This window comes from Cephus cinctus, unplaced genomic scaffold, assembly GCF_000341935.2.
Source record: "Cephus cinctus unplaced genomic scaffold, Ccin1 Ccin1_scaffold0013, whole genome shotgun sequence".
Taxonomy (NCBI): Eukaryota; Metazoa; Arthropoda; class Insecta; order Hymenoptera; family Cephidae; genus Cephus; species Cephus cinctus.
In genome coordinates, this window is record NW_014332762.1 from 1218377 (window position 1) to 1231378 (window position 13002).

Here is a 13002-nt window from a genome sequence, read left to right on the forward strand (position 1 = left end):
AAAAAAAAAAAAAAAAAAAAAAAAAAAAAAAAAATTGCATCCATCATTCTCGGAGTACCTACCTACCATGCGTTCCATCATGCAGCACCGGCCGCCCGCCATTAATCGACTATGGCGAAGAGGGTACCACTTAAAATGGTACCTTCCGCAAGAATGAGAAGTTTCTCGTATAGTAAGAGACGTCTGCGCGCGATTCGCACAGAAAGATTTGTTCTCCCAATGGACCGCTGCTCGATACATCTGTACATAGAGACACGGATGACTGTGCGTACGTGCAAGCAACAAATGGACGCGCATCCAACTCCGCGTCCAGTAGTCGCCGGCTCTCACGGCCGCAGGCTAGTCGGCCAATTAACTGTTATTATGAAAGAGTTCTTACGTATAAACAGAACGCGATACGGTAGACGTCGGTATATCGAAGATCGGTACAAAATAAAGGCACTATGTCGGAAATCTCGTGTCTCGTTACACATCCGGTCTTATTAAGATCGAGGCGTCTTTGTAATCGGCGACGTCCGTAATCCTACGTCAATATGCATGTATACATGTATACAGATATATTTATTTATAATAAGCCAGAGTGTATTAAAGCGTGGCTGGGACTGCATCTAGTTGGAATCTCGAAAGTACTGACAATTAATCATTCGTAATATCACTCCGGAGACCTTTGACCTTTCAATACCCATAGCGCCACGCGGTTCAAGGATTTCCATGTTAGAGCCTTATTTGATTGGATAAGCCTGTGCGAATGTCTAGGATAATACTCGGATCGATCAAAGGCGTACACATGGCGTACATTTCTTTTTGCCGAAGCCGCGCGAGGAGGCACGTTCAAAGGTTATCCAGATTCGGATTTAGTGAATGAAAGTGACGTGTCTGGGTGAAAGACAGGAATGGGACAGTAGGTAAACTACACGTGGTCGGAGAGTCGGTAGGAGTCCGGTACTGTTATCTGTTATTGTAGACAAATATTTTTGAGCCTCTCGAACGACGCTGTTCCTTGTACGTCGAATAGGTACGCGAGGTACGACCGTATGGTTATACGGTGTATACGGTGTATACGGTGTATACGGTGTATGGTATCTTTGATCTTTACGTACCGAAAGAATTACTCACTGCACACGCAACGACGATTAATTGCGGAATAAGATGTGCTCGTGGCTGAGCGCGCGTAACCAGTCGACTCGAGAAAATATTAATAATTGCCATTGCAGTTGGTAATATTAGCATACGAAAATGTTAACGTTACAACACGCTTCTTCTTACCTCCTCCGAAGTCCTTCGCGTAATCGTCCAGAGAGTTGCGTGACAGTTGGCGTGTCTCACGCATATCCCAATAAAATTCTACGTATCGAGGATGTGGTATACGAGACTGAAATTGAAAAAAAAAATAGAAAAAAAAAATAAAAAAAGGGATAAGAAATTTCTCAATGCTAGAACAAATCTGTCATAGGTGCAGGAGGGTCCGGTGTCGCCAGCATCGTCCTCTCTGAGCAATCAAAATCAAAATGAAAACGAGCAGGTCCTGCTGGCGACGATGCAGCCGGTCAACGTACTCGATCTCCACGAACCACCGCATCCGCTTCATCACAAGTACCACCACCATCATCATCGTCACCATCATCACCAGCATCATCATCATCAGCACATGCAGCAGGATCAGGACGAGCAAAGGGGTCCGGACGAGGACGATCGGGTCACGCCGGAAGCCGCTGGTGCCGGTACGAATTTGGGTGAGCACAAGATGATCGACCTGATCTACAACGACGGGCAGAAGACAGTGATGTACACCCACGACAAGGAGATCATCTACGAGAACGAGGCGGACAGGGTCCAGGTGGTGGAGTATCCGCCGCCGCCCCCGTCACCGCCGTCCCCATCGCCACCGGCCACTACGGCTGCAGCCGTTGCAGCAGCCAGGGGCGCTTTGCTACCGGGAAACTGTGGTCCATCCAGGACATCGGCCGCGCTTCATCTGCATCACTATCCCCAGCTGCAGCTGCAACACGAGGACGATATACCACGAGGAGTCAGTGCGAGCGTGTCCAATTGCGCAGCAGCCACGACCACCACGACCGTCCTGGTCCTTTCTGAGCTGGTCGCGGCTGATCCTGTAGCTGGAGCCGCAGCAGCCCAGCAGCTCACCCTGACAGCAGCCTCGCTACGTGCAGGGTGAGTCTTTTTCTTTTCCTAGTCCCACAACCGTTTCCGTCTATTTGCCCAGGACGGATCATCAGGCCCATACAGTCGTTATGGCAGGCGATGCCTCCTATCGGCGGTCGTCGTCGCGGCGCCAGGGGGCGGCGGCGCGACGCCGAGGCCCGATCGGGAACAGAGCCGCGATGCATGCATATGTCAAGTGCGCTACGGTAAAGGTCAGGACATAATAAAAGAGACGAAGGGAAATGCCAGTGCGGAATAGTGCATGCATGAATGAAGATTCAGTGTCTGGCCGAGATACGCAGGGAGCCAAGAGTGCACCGTGGCTGCACGTAATAACTGCGCTGGGTTCAGACTCGACTGCCGAGCCCAATAAAACTGTCGAGCGGCTACTTTACTTCGCGTCGTTGCACAGCTATAGACGCCATTCGGTTTTATAAAAATAACGAGTTAACGCGGTCCGAGTATAGCCAGCGTAGAAGCTCCGTTTATTATTGGAAACGTCGACGTCTCTCCGCGACGCGTCGGGAGCGCAGAAAAGAGATAGGCGCTGCTGGCTTCCTTCGGTCTCGCAGTCGTAACTCGACGGATCGAACCGAGTATAGGAGAAGTGGCGCGCGCACGTGTGTCGCGATCCGAACGATTAACAATTATTACACATCTACCCAACGGCGAGTAAGTCACGTTGCTCGCTAGAATTTATTATTACGATGCGTTTATATACGTATACACGTTGCCCGTATACCTATATAAATATTACAAACCAATAACCATTAACTACTCAGCTACGCCACCTTGCTCTTTTGCAATAAATAAAAGTCAACGGCAATTAATCCGCCGTAAAAGATATGCACGTCGTGGGACCTTGGAGTCTCGAAAACAACTGCATCTTATTTCGCTTGTTGTTATTATAAATTCGGTATCCGTCTTGTGGAGTATGAGAGTTTTTCGCGCGATCCACGCTCGCTCGGCGTGATGCGATGGGATTGTTATGTACGTTTTTATTATTATTATTATTAAACACTAATTTACGTGTTACAAGATTCTATATATATATATATATATATACTGATCCATTGGACGCAACGACACGATGCACTCGAAGATCCACCTGGACCATAATCGATTCGATATATTATTCACGGTTTTTCAAAAGCCAACGAGACACTCTGTCTTACGCATATGACTACCCATAAGCTGATCCATTGGACGCAACGACACGATGATTGTTATGTACGTTTTTATTATTATTATTATTAAACACTAATTTACGTGTTACAAGATTCTATATATATATATATATATATACTGATCCATTGGACGCAACGACACGATGCACTCGAAGATCCACCTGGACCATAATCGATTCGATATATTATTCACGGTTTTTCAAAAGCCAACGAGACACTCTGTCTTACGCATATGACTACCCATAAGTCTGTCTCTCTCCCACTCGTGGCAAGTATACGAAATATGAAAAATCCCGATAATCCCGACTTTTCTTCTAAATCCAAATAGCGTACATCGTATATGTTCGAATGCTCTTTGAAATTTTTTACTTTCGATTTCAATTATCGATAAAAATGTGACAGCTGTCAAATTAAAACCGATTCGTCCAAACCCGATCGACTCGATATATCAATAAATCCAAAAATTCACGGCGACATTCGAAATTTCGAAAATATCGTTCCGCGTAATTTCCAAAAATTTGCAATCCTTTCACTGGACAGCAGAGACTGCCTCCAGTCACGCGCTCCCGCAAGAAGAAGGCGGTCGCCGGCGGATGAAGGGAGATGAAAAAAAAAAACGGAGGAAGATAAAAGGAGAAGAAAGAATTAGGAAAAAAAAGAGAGTCAAAGAAAAAGAAAAAGGCAATAAAGTAAAGCAAAGTAACTTCTATAAGGATTACGGGGCATGGCTTCACCAAAGCAAACCGAACCCGGATAATCCACTCCGGTCGTAGGTATTACGCTCACTTAAATTAAGAGAGGCTACCAGATATCATCGGGCACCGCGTGCGTTTGCGGAATAAGTAGCTCATTTACATACATATGGTCCGATTCCATTAGGCATAATGTCGCAAGAATAATGATCATTGTTTAATAGATCAGAACGGGGGATTACGGAGGTACCCTAAGTGTACGCATACGTACGCGCGCACAATGCGGGACGAAGGGAGGAACGAAATGTAAAAAAAAAAAAAAGAGTCATAGGAATAAATAATAAAAAGGGTCGCGTCGTGAGATCCGGCAACGGCGGGACAATGAAAAAAGAAAATCATCTAAGGCCGCCATACACAATAACAACCGGAGCCTCGTCTGACGTCACTTCGCACGCTTTGCCGCTTTTCGTCGATTATTTATTTGACAGATACCCGTTGTTCACATTCCGACATCCATAATCGAGCTAACGAGTGCGCTACAGCCTTGTTCCATCCTCCCATTTCGAGTCTCGCGCGTACAGTCAACAAGCATGCCCGGCATAAAGTGCATAAAGTATATACGGAGCGGCGGGGTGCATCGCGTTCTTGCTTTTTATAAATTTCAGATCGGAGTTCGCAATAGCGTTTGTGTGCTTGCTAAATTGCGGCAATAACGCGAGTGCGGCAAAAAGCGTTGGGTTCGCGGAATCCGGAATACGGGAGAGCTCCGTATACGCGGCTATACCGTATGTATTATACGTGCTTATATATATATATATAACTATATATAAAGCAAGAGAGAAAGAGTACGAGAGTAAAGGAGCGTCGAAAAAAAGGGTTGAGACAGAGAGGAGAGACGACTTCTCGGCGTCACTTTTTACCGACACAGGTATACGTTTGATCCACCGTGTTTTCAGTTGGATCGAAGATCTTCAAAACTCTTCTTCTTCCTCGGCATCCGTATATACCTGTACCGTATAGTAAGGTCTCCGAAAGTTACGTCGTACGTACTCTGTAATACATATATACACGCAAGATCCTTCGTCTTAAATATAATATCAAGCAATTACCTTGTCGGACATAACACGCAGTCCGACTATATTATAACGGGTAGTCCAAAGAATTTTAAACATCCCACGATAAGACTTATTGAAAATTCCAATAGTGCCCCGTGATCCACGCGGAACCACGAAACGACTTCGTACGGCTTCGTTGAAGATTCATTCTACACTGGCATAGTAAAATATATGTCTATAGTGCGTGCACGCGCTCGATACCCATATGCCGATAGTATACCAAAAAATAATATATATATATATATACACAAGCACTGTATCCCAACGCTGTATGCGCATCCACGCACGCAAGCAATGGAAGCCGAGCGTAGGTGAAGTAAGATATAAGGTAAGACGATACCCGCGTACACCTACACGCCCGGATAAGAGCGGGTAAGACAAGATGGCCGCCGTGGTCCAGTCCTACAGGGAAAATGCTGGATCAATGCTACTCCGTCTCCGTTTAATTCCCACCGCGGTCCATCTCGAGTCCCCATCGTGCCCGGCTCCCCGTCCCCCGGAGAGGCACGTTAGGCGTTTTATGCGATCGGCTACCCAGAAAAGTGGCCGCTCGGCGAGCCCGGCAAAATCGACAAAGATATCCGGCACGTCGTTCGAATCGCGAAGTAGGCAGTCTCGAGCACCGAGAAAACCTATAGGACACGTCGGGAGTATCGAGAGGGACTCGAGAGATCACGTGCTCTCTATACCTATGGTACTGTACACGTATATACTGCTCCCTTCGTATATAGATATATACACGAGGAGAGAAACTGAAATGGATTCTTTAGTGAAAAATATAACACCGGAAGCCTTGCGACACTATTCGCACCTCCCTCTGACTCTCGTTATTACGTATTCCCGGTCCCTCTCGTTAATCCGTAACACGCGTGAGAGGAATCCGGCGCCGCTGCATATACGATCGGGATATTTTGATCGAAACATATATATATATATATATCCTTCGCGTACATAATTATACGTCGCGTTCACGTTATCTCGCCCGTAATCGCATCGCGGATTTAAATAAGACCGTAAACGTTACTGCTCCTGTCAGATATACGTAATAACACCTTTTAATATGTAATGCTCAATGTTGCAATAGCCGCCCTCAGACATTCATACGCATACCCCGGGGTTAACTTCATGCACGAGAGACCCGGGCAAGTGTCTTCTGTGCGGCCAAAGGAGTCCGTGCGTTTCACAGCGGACACGAACCGTCCCGTACCGACGGTCGGTAACGAAGTTTCCCAACGTAAATATTTAATCGCTCGCATGTAAAATCTCAACTCGCGACTTTGACGGGCGACCGTAATATTTTCTTTCCCCTAAGATCGTAGTGGTAATGGGTCGCGGGGCGGGGGGGAGGGAGGTTGCTAAAAAATGTCAACAACAAAACAATCTTGATCCACTATGAAGACAGAAACCTCGTGGAATCTTCGGTCCGGACTATAAACGCTACACGTCGCTCGCATGAAAACAGTCGTCCCTGTTCCTCTCGTTCGTCCCGACTACTCGCGTAAAAGCCCTAAAATAGAAATGACGCAGCCGGTAATTGGCTGGGGACCTTTCGCTCCTTAATCACGTGGCAAATTAATGATACGGCTATCAGCTAAATTCTTGGACGATCTCGCGAACACGATCCCTACTGCTTTAACGATAAATTAATCCAAATGATTTTTTTAAAATCCCCGTGCCACCTCGATCGCCAAGTTTTAACGATCGTCTCCACGCGCGCCCGTAAAACTGTATATATGTTTTCTTCATTTATCTATATCTATTCGCCGTACGAGACGTAGCATTACGGACACCCGATCCATCCTGGAAATCAGAACGCGTGGAGGAACGAATCGATCCGATCGGGGTCCTACTCGGTACCTCAGGAACGTGTCATCTTGATCTGACCGTGTATACGTGCCCTAGGATATTTCATTCCCTTTTCATACGGTACGACGTACGTGGGTCTGCATATCGAGATATATGGTTTTACACGTCGAGCATCTCGGCTCTTTTGCCGCGACCAGACCTACCTCAAGCAAACAGTAACAGCACTTATACCAACTACCCGGTGACGTGGCTATAGACATTCTCCGGTAATACCCACGCATCATACCCACCGAATTCTTGTCTCTCTCTCGCTCCACGCCTCTCTAGATTCCAGACGGTCCCCAGAGAGAGAGAGAGGGAGCCACTATACGTTAACAGGAAAGATGACCAAGGAAAAAGAATCCCTACGTCATCCATGCGTATGCGTGTAAGAACTTCCTTGAATTTCACGTACAGCGCCCGTCGACCATCCACCGCTGCTGCTTCACTTGGCTGTGAACTGACAAAAGGTAAAACCGTACCAGACGTAACGGGAACTCTTCGAACGGCGCCCACGGCGGCTAAAACGGGGTTGATAATAAGAGAGGCCAAAGCACGGTGGTTGCTACTTACCGGAGAGCCGAAGAGGCAAGTGCAGAAACCCGGTCTCTCCCGGTCTCTCCTGGTCTCCCGATCTCCCGGTCTCTCCCGGTCTTGGAGTCTCGGCGAGCGGGCAGACAGGTTGTCCAGATTCCACGGAAGGTCGTTTGCTTTGCTTACCGCGGGTCGCGGGAGACTTGAACGCCTGCAGTTCAGGCCTCACCCATAGACCAGGATTTCAGTGTTGGTATCCCACGTATGTGGCATATGTGACGGTCCCACGATCTTGTGTGGGTCTATCGTTCGTTCGCCACGATATACACACACCCTATATCTATATACACATACTATACAGATATATTCATTGCTCCGGTGCACGCAACGTATTTTGCTAAACGCTTATGTAGTTTTTTAGGTATCCTTATTATATATATATATATATATATATATACACACCTATGCAAGCGTAATCATACCGTATGCAACTCGGTAAGGGACGCGTGACGTTAAGATATGTAAAAGGGGAGGGTGAGGTGGGAGAGAGGGAGGGAAGGCCGAAGAGAGAGAATGAAAGACTAAGAGAGAGAGAGAGAGAGAGAGAGAGAGAGAGAGAGAGAGAGAGAGAGAGAGAGAGAGAGAAAGTCCTCAGAGAGACACCGGATACCCACTTCTACATACTGGTTCTCTCGTTGACTCTTACGAGCAGAGAAAGCTCCAGCGAGACGCGCGCACACGTGTACCCAACCTCGCCCTGCTCATTGAACGAATTCTGTATCTCTGGCTATCTCCGGACGCTTGGTAGGTAGGTTGATAGGTAGGAAGGTAGGAAGGTAGGTAGGCAGGCAGGCAGGTATAGTCCGTCCGCGGCGAGAGAGCCGATCTCGATCGAAACAGCTGTCAGAGATTGGTAGCGTTTTCGTGATCAGCGATCCATGACGGCATTTTAACATTTAATATAATTAAATGTTGTGACTAGTTCCTTGAACGATTATTACTCGCGTGTTATAATATTGGATATACGCCCGATAGGTTACACGGCCGATATACTTAACAGGCCGATCGCCGATGTGATCGGTCGATTGTCTTACGGCGCTCGGACTTTTCGAATTGGCCGGAACGGATATTGCAGAGTCGTGCCAATTGCCGCGGCGTATGCGAGAGCTTAGGGAAAAAACAAGTCATACGTCTACGAATCCGGGCGGCTCCGACGCGTGTCTGTGTATCGGCGTGTTATCGGAACGCGGTATAGATATAGCCGATGCTTACCGTCTATCCTGTCTTATGGGATATAGCTACGGGTCCGATGGAAGATATTAATAGTTACGTGTATTAAGAATTAACAAAGGACCTAACCTACCATCTTGCGCTCGGTCACACTTTAAATATATACATATATATATTTGTATACGAGTAAGATCAGTCGAAACGATTTCAGAATTGTAAACAGCTCGTTAATTTATATTCATTTTTCTCTCCTTCCTTTTTCGTGTATAACGCGAGACGAGGGAACGCGCAATCCTTTCTCTCTCTCTCTCTCTCTCTTTCTCCTGGTCCATTTCAAGTACGCGATCATAATGAAAATCCGGCCTGGATCGATCGAGAAAATAAAGCAGATTCCAACCGATCCGTAGCTACTGAATGCGGCTACTGCTCAGGGGCGTACAGTGTATACGTGTACCCGAGGTGGTTGTGCATGTGGTCTAGGAGAAAAGGAAGTGTACCTAACCTAACCTAACCTATCTGTACGGTCCAGGGCAGTGCTGAAAGCGGGGTACCAGCGCTCTGGTGTAAGTGCGAGAGACCGAGGGAATGAGGGAGAGTAGAGCGGAGACAGGGCGTGGTCCAGCCTTGCTCTTACTTATAATTATATTTATTCTTGTACGCATATATACCTATATTTATTGATATATGTCCATACCGAGGCCTCAGCCTGGCCGCTCGATATAAATATATACATATACGTTATCTCCATATCCCCTAGGACATCGCGATTCGGTAGCCCTCCATCTTTTTTCTTATACTCTCTCCGTTCCTCTCTGAAAAAGAAAAGGAAAAAAAAAAAAAAAGAAAACGATCGCCACGACCTCGCGATTCCTCCCGTAGCCGCTCTAGATTTCGCCACGAGAAATCATCGGATTCTCGTATAAGCAAGCACATAGGTACCCTGCCCGCCTTCTCCTGCCGTCTTATCCGCGCCGACTTGTCACCACGTGGAACACCCTGTACCGTACCCACCTGGGTGCTGCCCACAGTGCACCCAGCCATACGTGCGGACGTGAAAACAGCATCGAAGCCATCTCGTTGGTACGTTGCATTATTTCGACGAAGGCCTCACCGTTCGCTATACTTTATGTAAACGTGCGCGTAATTGCACGAGATTTTACGTTGTCGTCAGTCGCGACTGCGCATGCGCAGAACGGTACGACCGAGCGCGCGCAAGACCGGAGGATAATTTTGCGTAATCCCAGCTGACGACAAAATCGCGTTACAGTCGACGTACCACGGTTCGTACGCGGTAACTGGCTGTTTTACGGTTTTTCGAGGATTGATGGGTGGGGGGACCAACGTGACAAAAAAAAAAAGACACACGAAAATGCCACACAACGAATCCCTTGACGGGTCATCGCCTCTGGACATCGAAGCTACAAGATACAAAATCTTCGGCTTCTCCCATACCCCGAACAGTCCCTAGCGATGCTGTCCCTTGGTTACCGCTATAATCGGATGCGCAGACACACCTCGAGCTGTCTGCGCACGCGATGCAGCTTGCGCACCTTTAAAGGGGGGTCGCAATATTGACCATGGGTTATACGCGTACCCCTCACCCAGGTGGCACTCATACACAAATTATGGTAATGGCCGATCGATTCTAACCTCCCTGCCTCAAGGGTTACCTGACTGCCTGTCTGTCTCCGTCCAATTGGTCATCTTCATCCCTTTTCTTATTTCTCGTCTCTGTCCTCGTCTTCTCGCTACGACACTTCCTGTGCCGCTGGTATAACTTACCTTTGATATTTTGATCCGTCACGTAAGCCGATATATATATATATATATATATATATATATACGTCTGGTGCATATGGCCCCATGATAACTGCATGCATGCTGATGCTGATATGCATTGCCGATTGAATTTATGCCACTTTCCACACGGGATTATTGTAATCTATTAGATTGCCTTCTTGACGCGGTTATATTCATAAATTTTTACACGGCATATATCGCGTGTATGTATATATATATATATATATATATATATATATATATATATATATCTCGAATGGTTTTATCGATCGCTCCACTTAACACTCAATGAATCCGTTCGACTATCCTTAGGTAGAAATGCCAATTGACGTATTGGATGATATCACGGTTACCAAAGGATCAGAAATTGCCGTGCGTCAACGGCAACATCCTAAAGTGTCGCGAGAGTCTCCGCGAGCGGCGGGCATAAAATAGCCGTAGAAAGCAAATAGTGAAAGTCCGCCGTCGATACGTCCGTTGTCGTTCAAAAACTTACGGCATTAAGTATACGGGACAATAAATGCAAGAAGGACGACGGGCGCTAAGCAGGCCGCTACACGTAAAATTCAAGCGCTGCGTCTGGCGTGTCGATACGTACTCCGTAACCCACGTAGTCCGCGCGCGACACGAGACAGTCGCGTATGCGTTACTCGTATAGCACGCGGGCCAACATTGGTCTACGAGTAGCGCGACGTCTTCCCCATCAAGAAAGTATTGCCGATTTGTTTATGAATATAACGAGTAATTCGTCCGCTAGATGGCAGCGCCGTTTGGTATTTTAATCCGTTGTAACCCGATGGAATTTGAATTAGCCGCCACTGAGCCTAGTAGTGCCCTCTACAAATACGTAAACTAATCGATCGCCGCTCGTTCCTATCGCCAGCGGACAGCGAAGCTGACTAGACGTATGCAGGAGATAATAGACAGATAAATCCAGCTCCGAAATATAGGCGCACCACGTGTACATTTTATTCTGATCTTCTATGCTTTTCTTCTCTTCTTTTCCCTCTCTCTCTCTCTCTCTCACGGTACCAGGCGACAGGGCTTTTATAATAATTACGACTACAAGAATTCGATTCATCGTGAGGAGCTACTCGAGTAATTCGGTACGACGACCACGTGCCGGCAGATCAAACAATCCGAGAAGCCTGGAAACGTGCTCCCGTATTGACTTCGCCGAGCTGCAGCACAGAAAGAAGGAAACGACCCAGCGTCGCGTCTTTGCATTAATTAAGTGTTTATAATGAATGAGTGCGAATTGACCGTCCGTGTGCGCTTAGCGTGATCGCGCGGTGCGATTTCGCTGACCTATGGACTCGCCTTGGTTTAATGGCGACCTGCATAACTGGCTCGTTAAAGAAGAAAGGTATTTGCCAAGTTTTTTTATTAACGGTACAATTTTTCTTTCTATTGCATTCAATTTAATATATTTGCGTTTCGAAAAGAAAATGACTTCACACCGTCGGACGACGCGATACGCGTTATGCCTTTCGTACACGAGTAGCAGCAACGACCCGGGGTCTGGGACACGTGTCTATAGCCCATAGGCAAAGTAACCATGGTTACGTCTAGATGCATCTCCGATATATGCAAAATAGATATGCAGATAAATTTCTGTGAAGTTGGTATAGCATGCTGGCCACCAGTGACGTGCACGTCGTGTTCTGTGACACAAAATGCACGTATGCGAACGTTTGAAATGTTCGGCGAGTACGAGTGACGTGCGCGCACGTACGAAGCCATACAGGAGATATCGTGGATAGCGCGAGAGATTGGTAAACGCGGGTAGTGGTTGGTGGAGGAGAGAGGGAAATGCTGAGAGATTAAGAGAGAGAGAGAGAGAGTGCGTGTAACGAGAGATCTAAAGGGCAAGGACGCCTAACGTCGTATTCGACTTGTATGTAATTGCTTGAAAATGCATCGGACTGCATTCTGCATTATGGCTACTAGATGCACCTGGATATATATATATATATATATATATATATAATTGTTACAATGGCAGTACGTTCGGTAATGTAATACGACACGGTAATTGCTAAAGATACAGTAGTGACTGGGCGGAGAGGAGTCTAAGGAGACGCGGAGGCGTCGCGACGCTCGATCTCATCGATACTTCCATATACTCGTACGAACCGTGAAGTTTTGCTCTTTTGCCAGACAACGTCCTTCGACTCTGTCGAATGTCTGAACTCTTGAATTTTTTTTTTTTTTTTTTTTTCCCCTTAACGTCACGCGTTTCCTTGTCCGTAACAAGTAACAAAGCGAATCGTCCCGGCAGCGCAGAGGCAACAGTGAAACGCATCGATATCGTCGGGTACACGAAGAAATACGCGTTCGGCCCGCTCGTATCTATAGATCTCGGGAGCTGGCCGATATGATGCTGCCTTTTATTTAACGGACAATGATAAATGTCGTCGCGATACTCGCGAGCGT

General features: G+C 46.9%; 1 protein-coding gene across 7 annotated transcripts in view; it reads left to right on the forward strand.

The window, feature by feature from the left end:
• Positions 1 to 13002, forward strand: part of LOC107263230 (protein grainyhead) — a 42650-nt gene that overhangs the window by 3196 nt on the left and 26452 nt on the right. For 6 of the 7 annotated variants that reach the window (XM_025080150.1, XM_025080157.1, XM_025080141.1 and 3 more), the window contains exon 3: positions 1454 to 2172. The exons of the other annotated variant lie outside the window; for it this stretch is intronic. In XM_025080150.1, coding sequence (XP_024935918.1) covers positions 1454 to 2172 — 719 coding nt within the window. The remainder of the gene's footprint in view (positions 1 to 1453; positions 2173 to 13002) is intronic. 7 annotated transcript variants of the gene reach the window in all.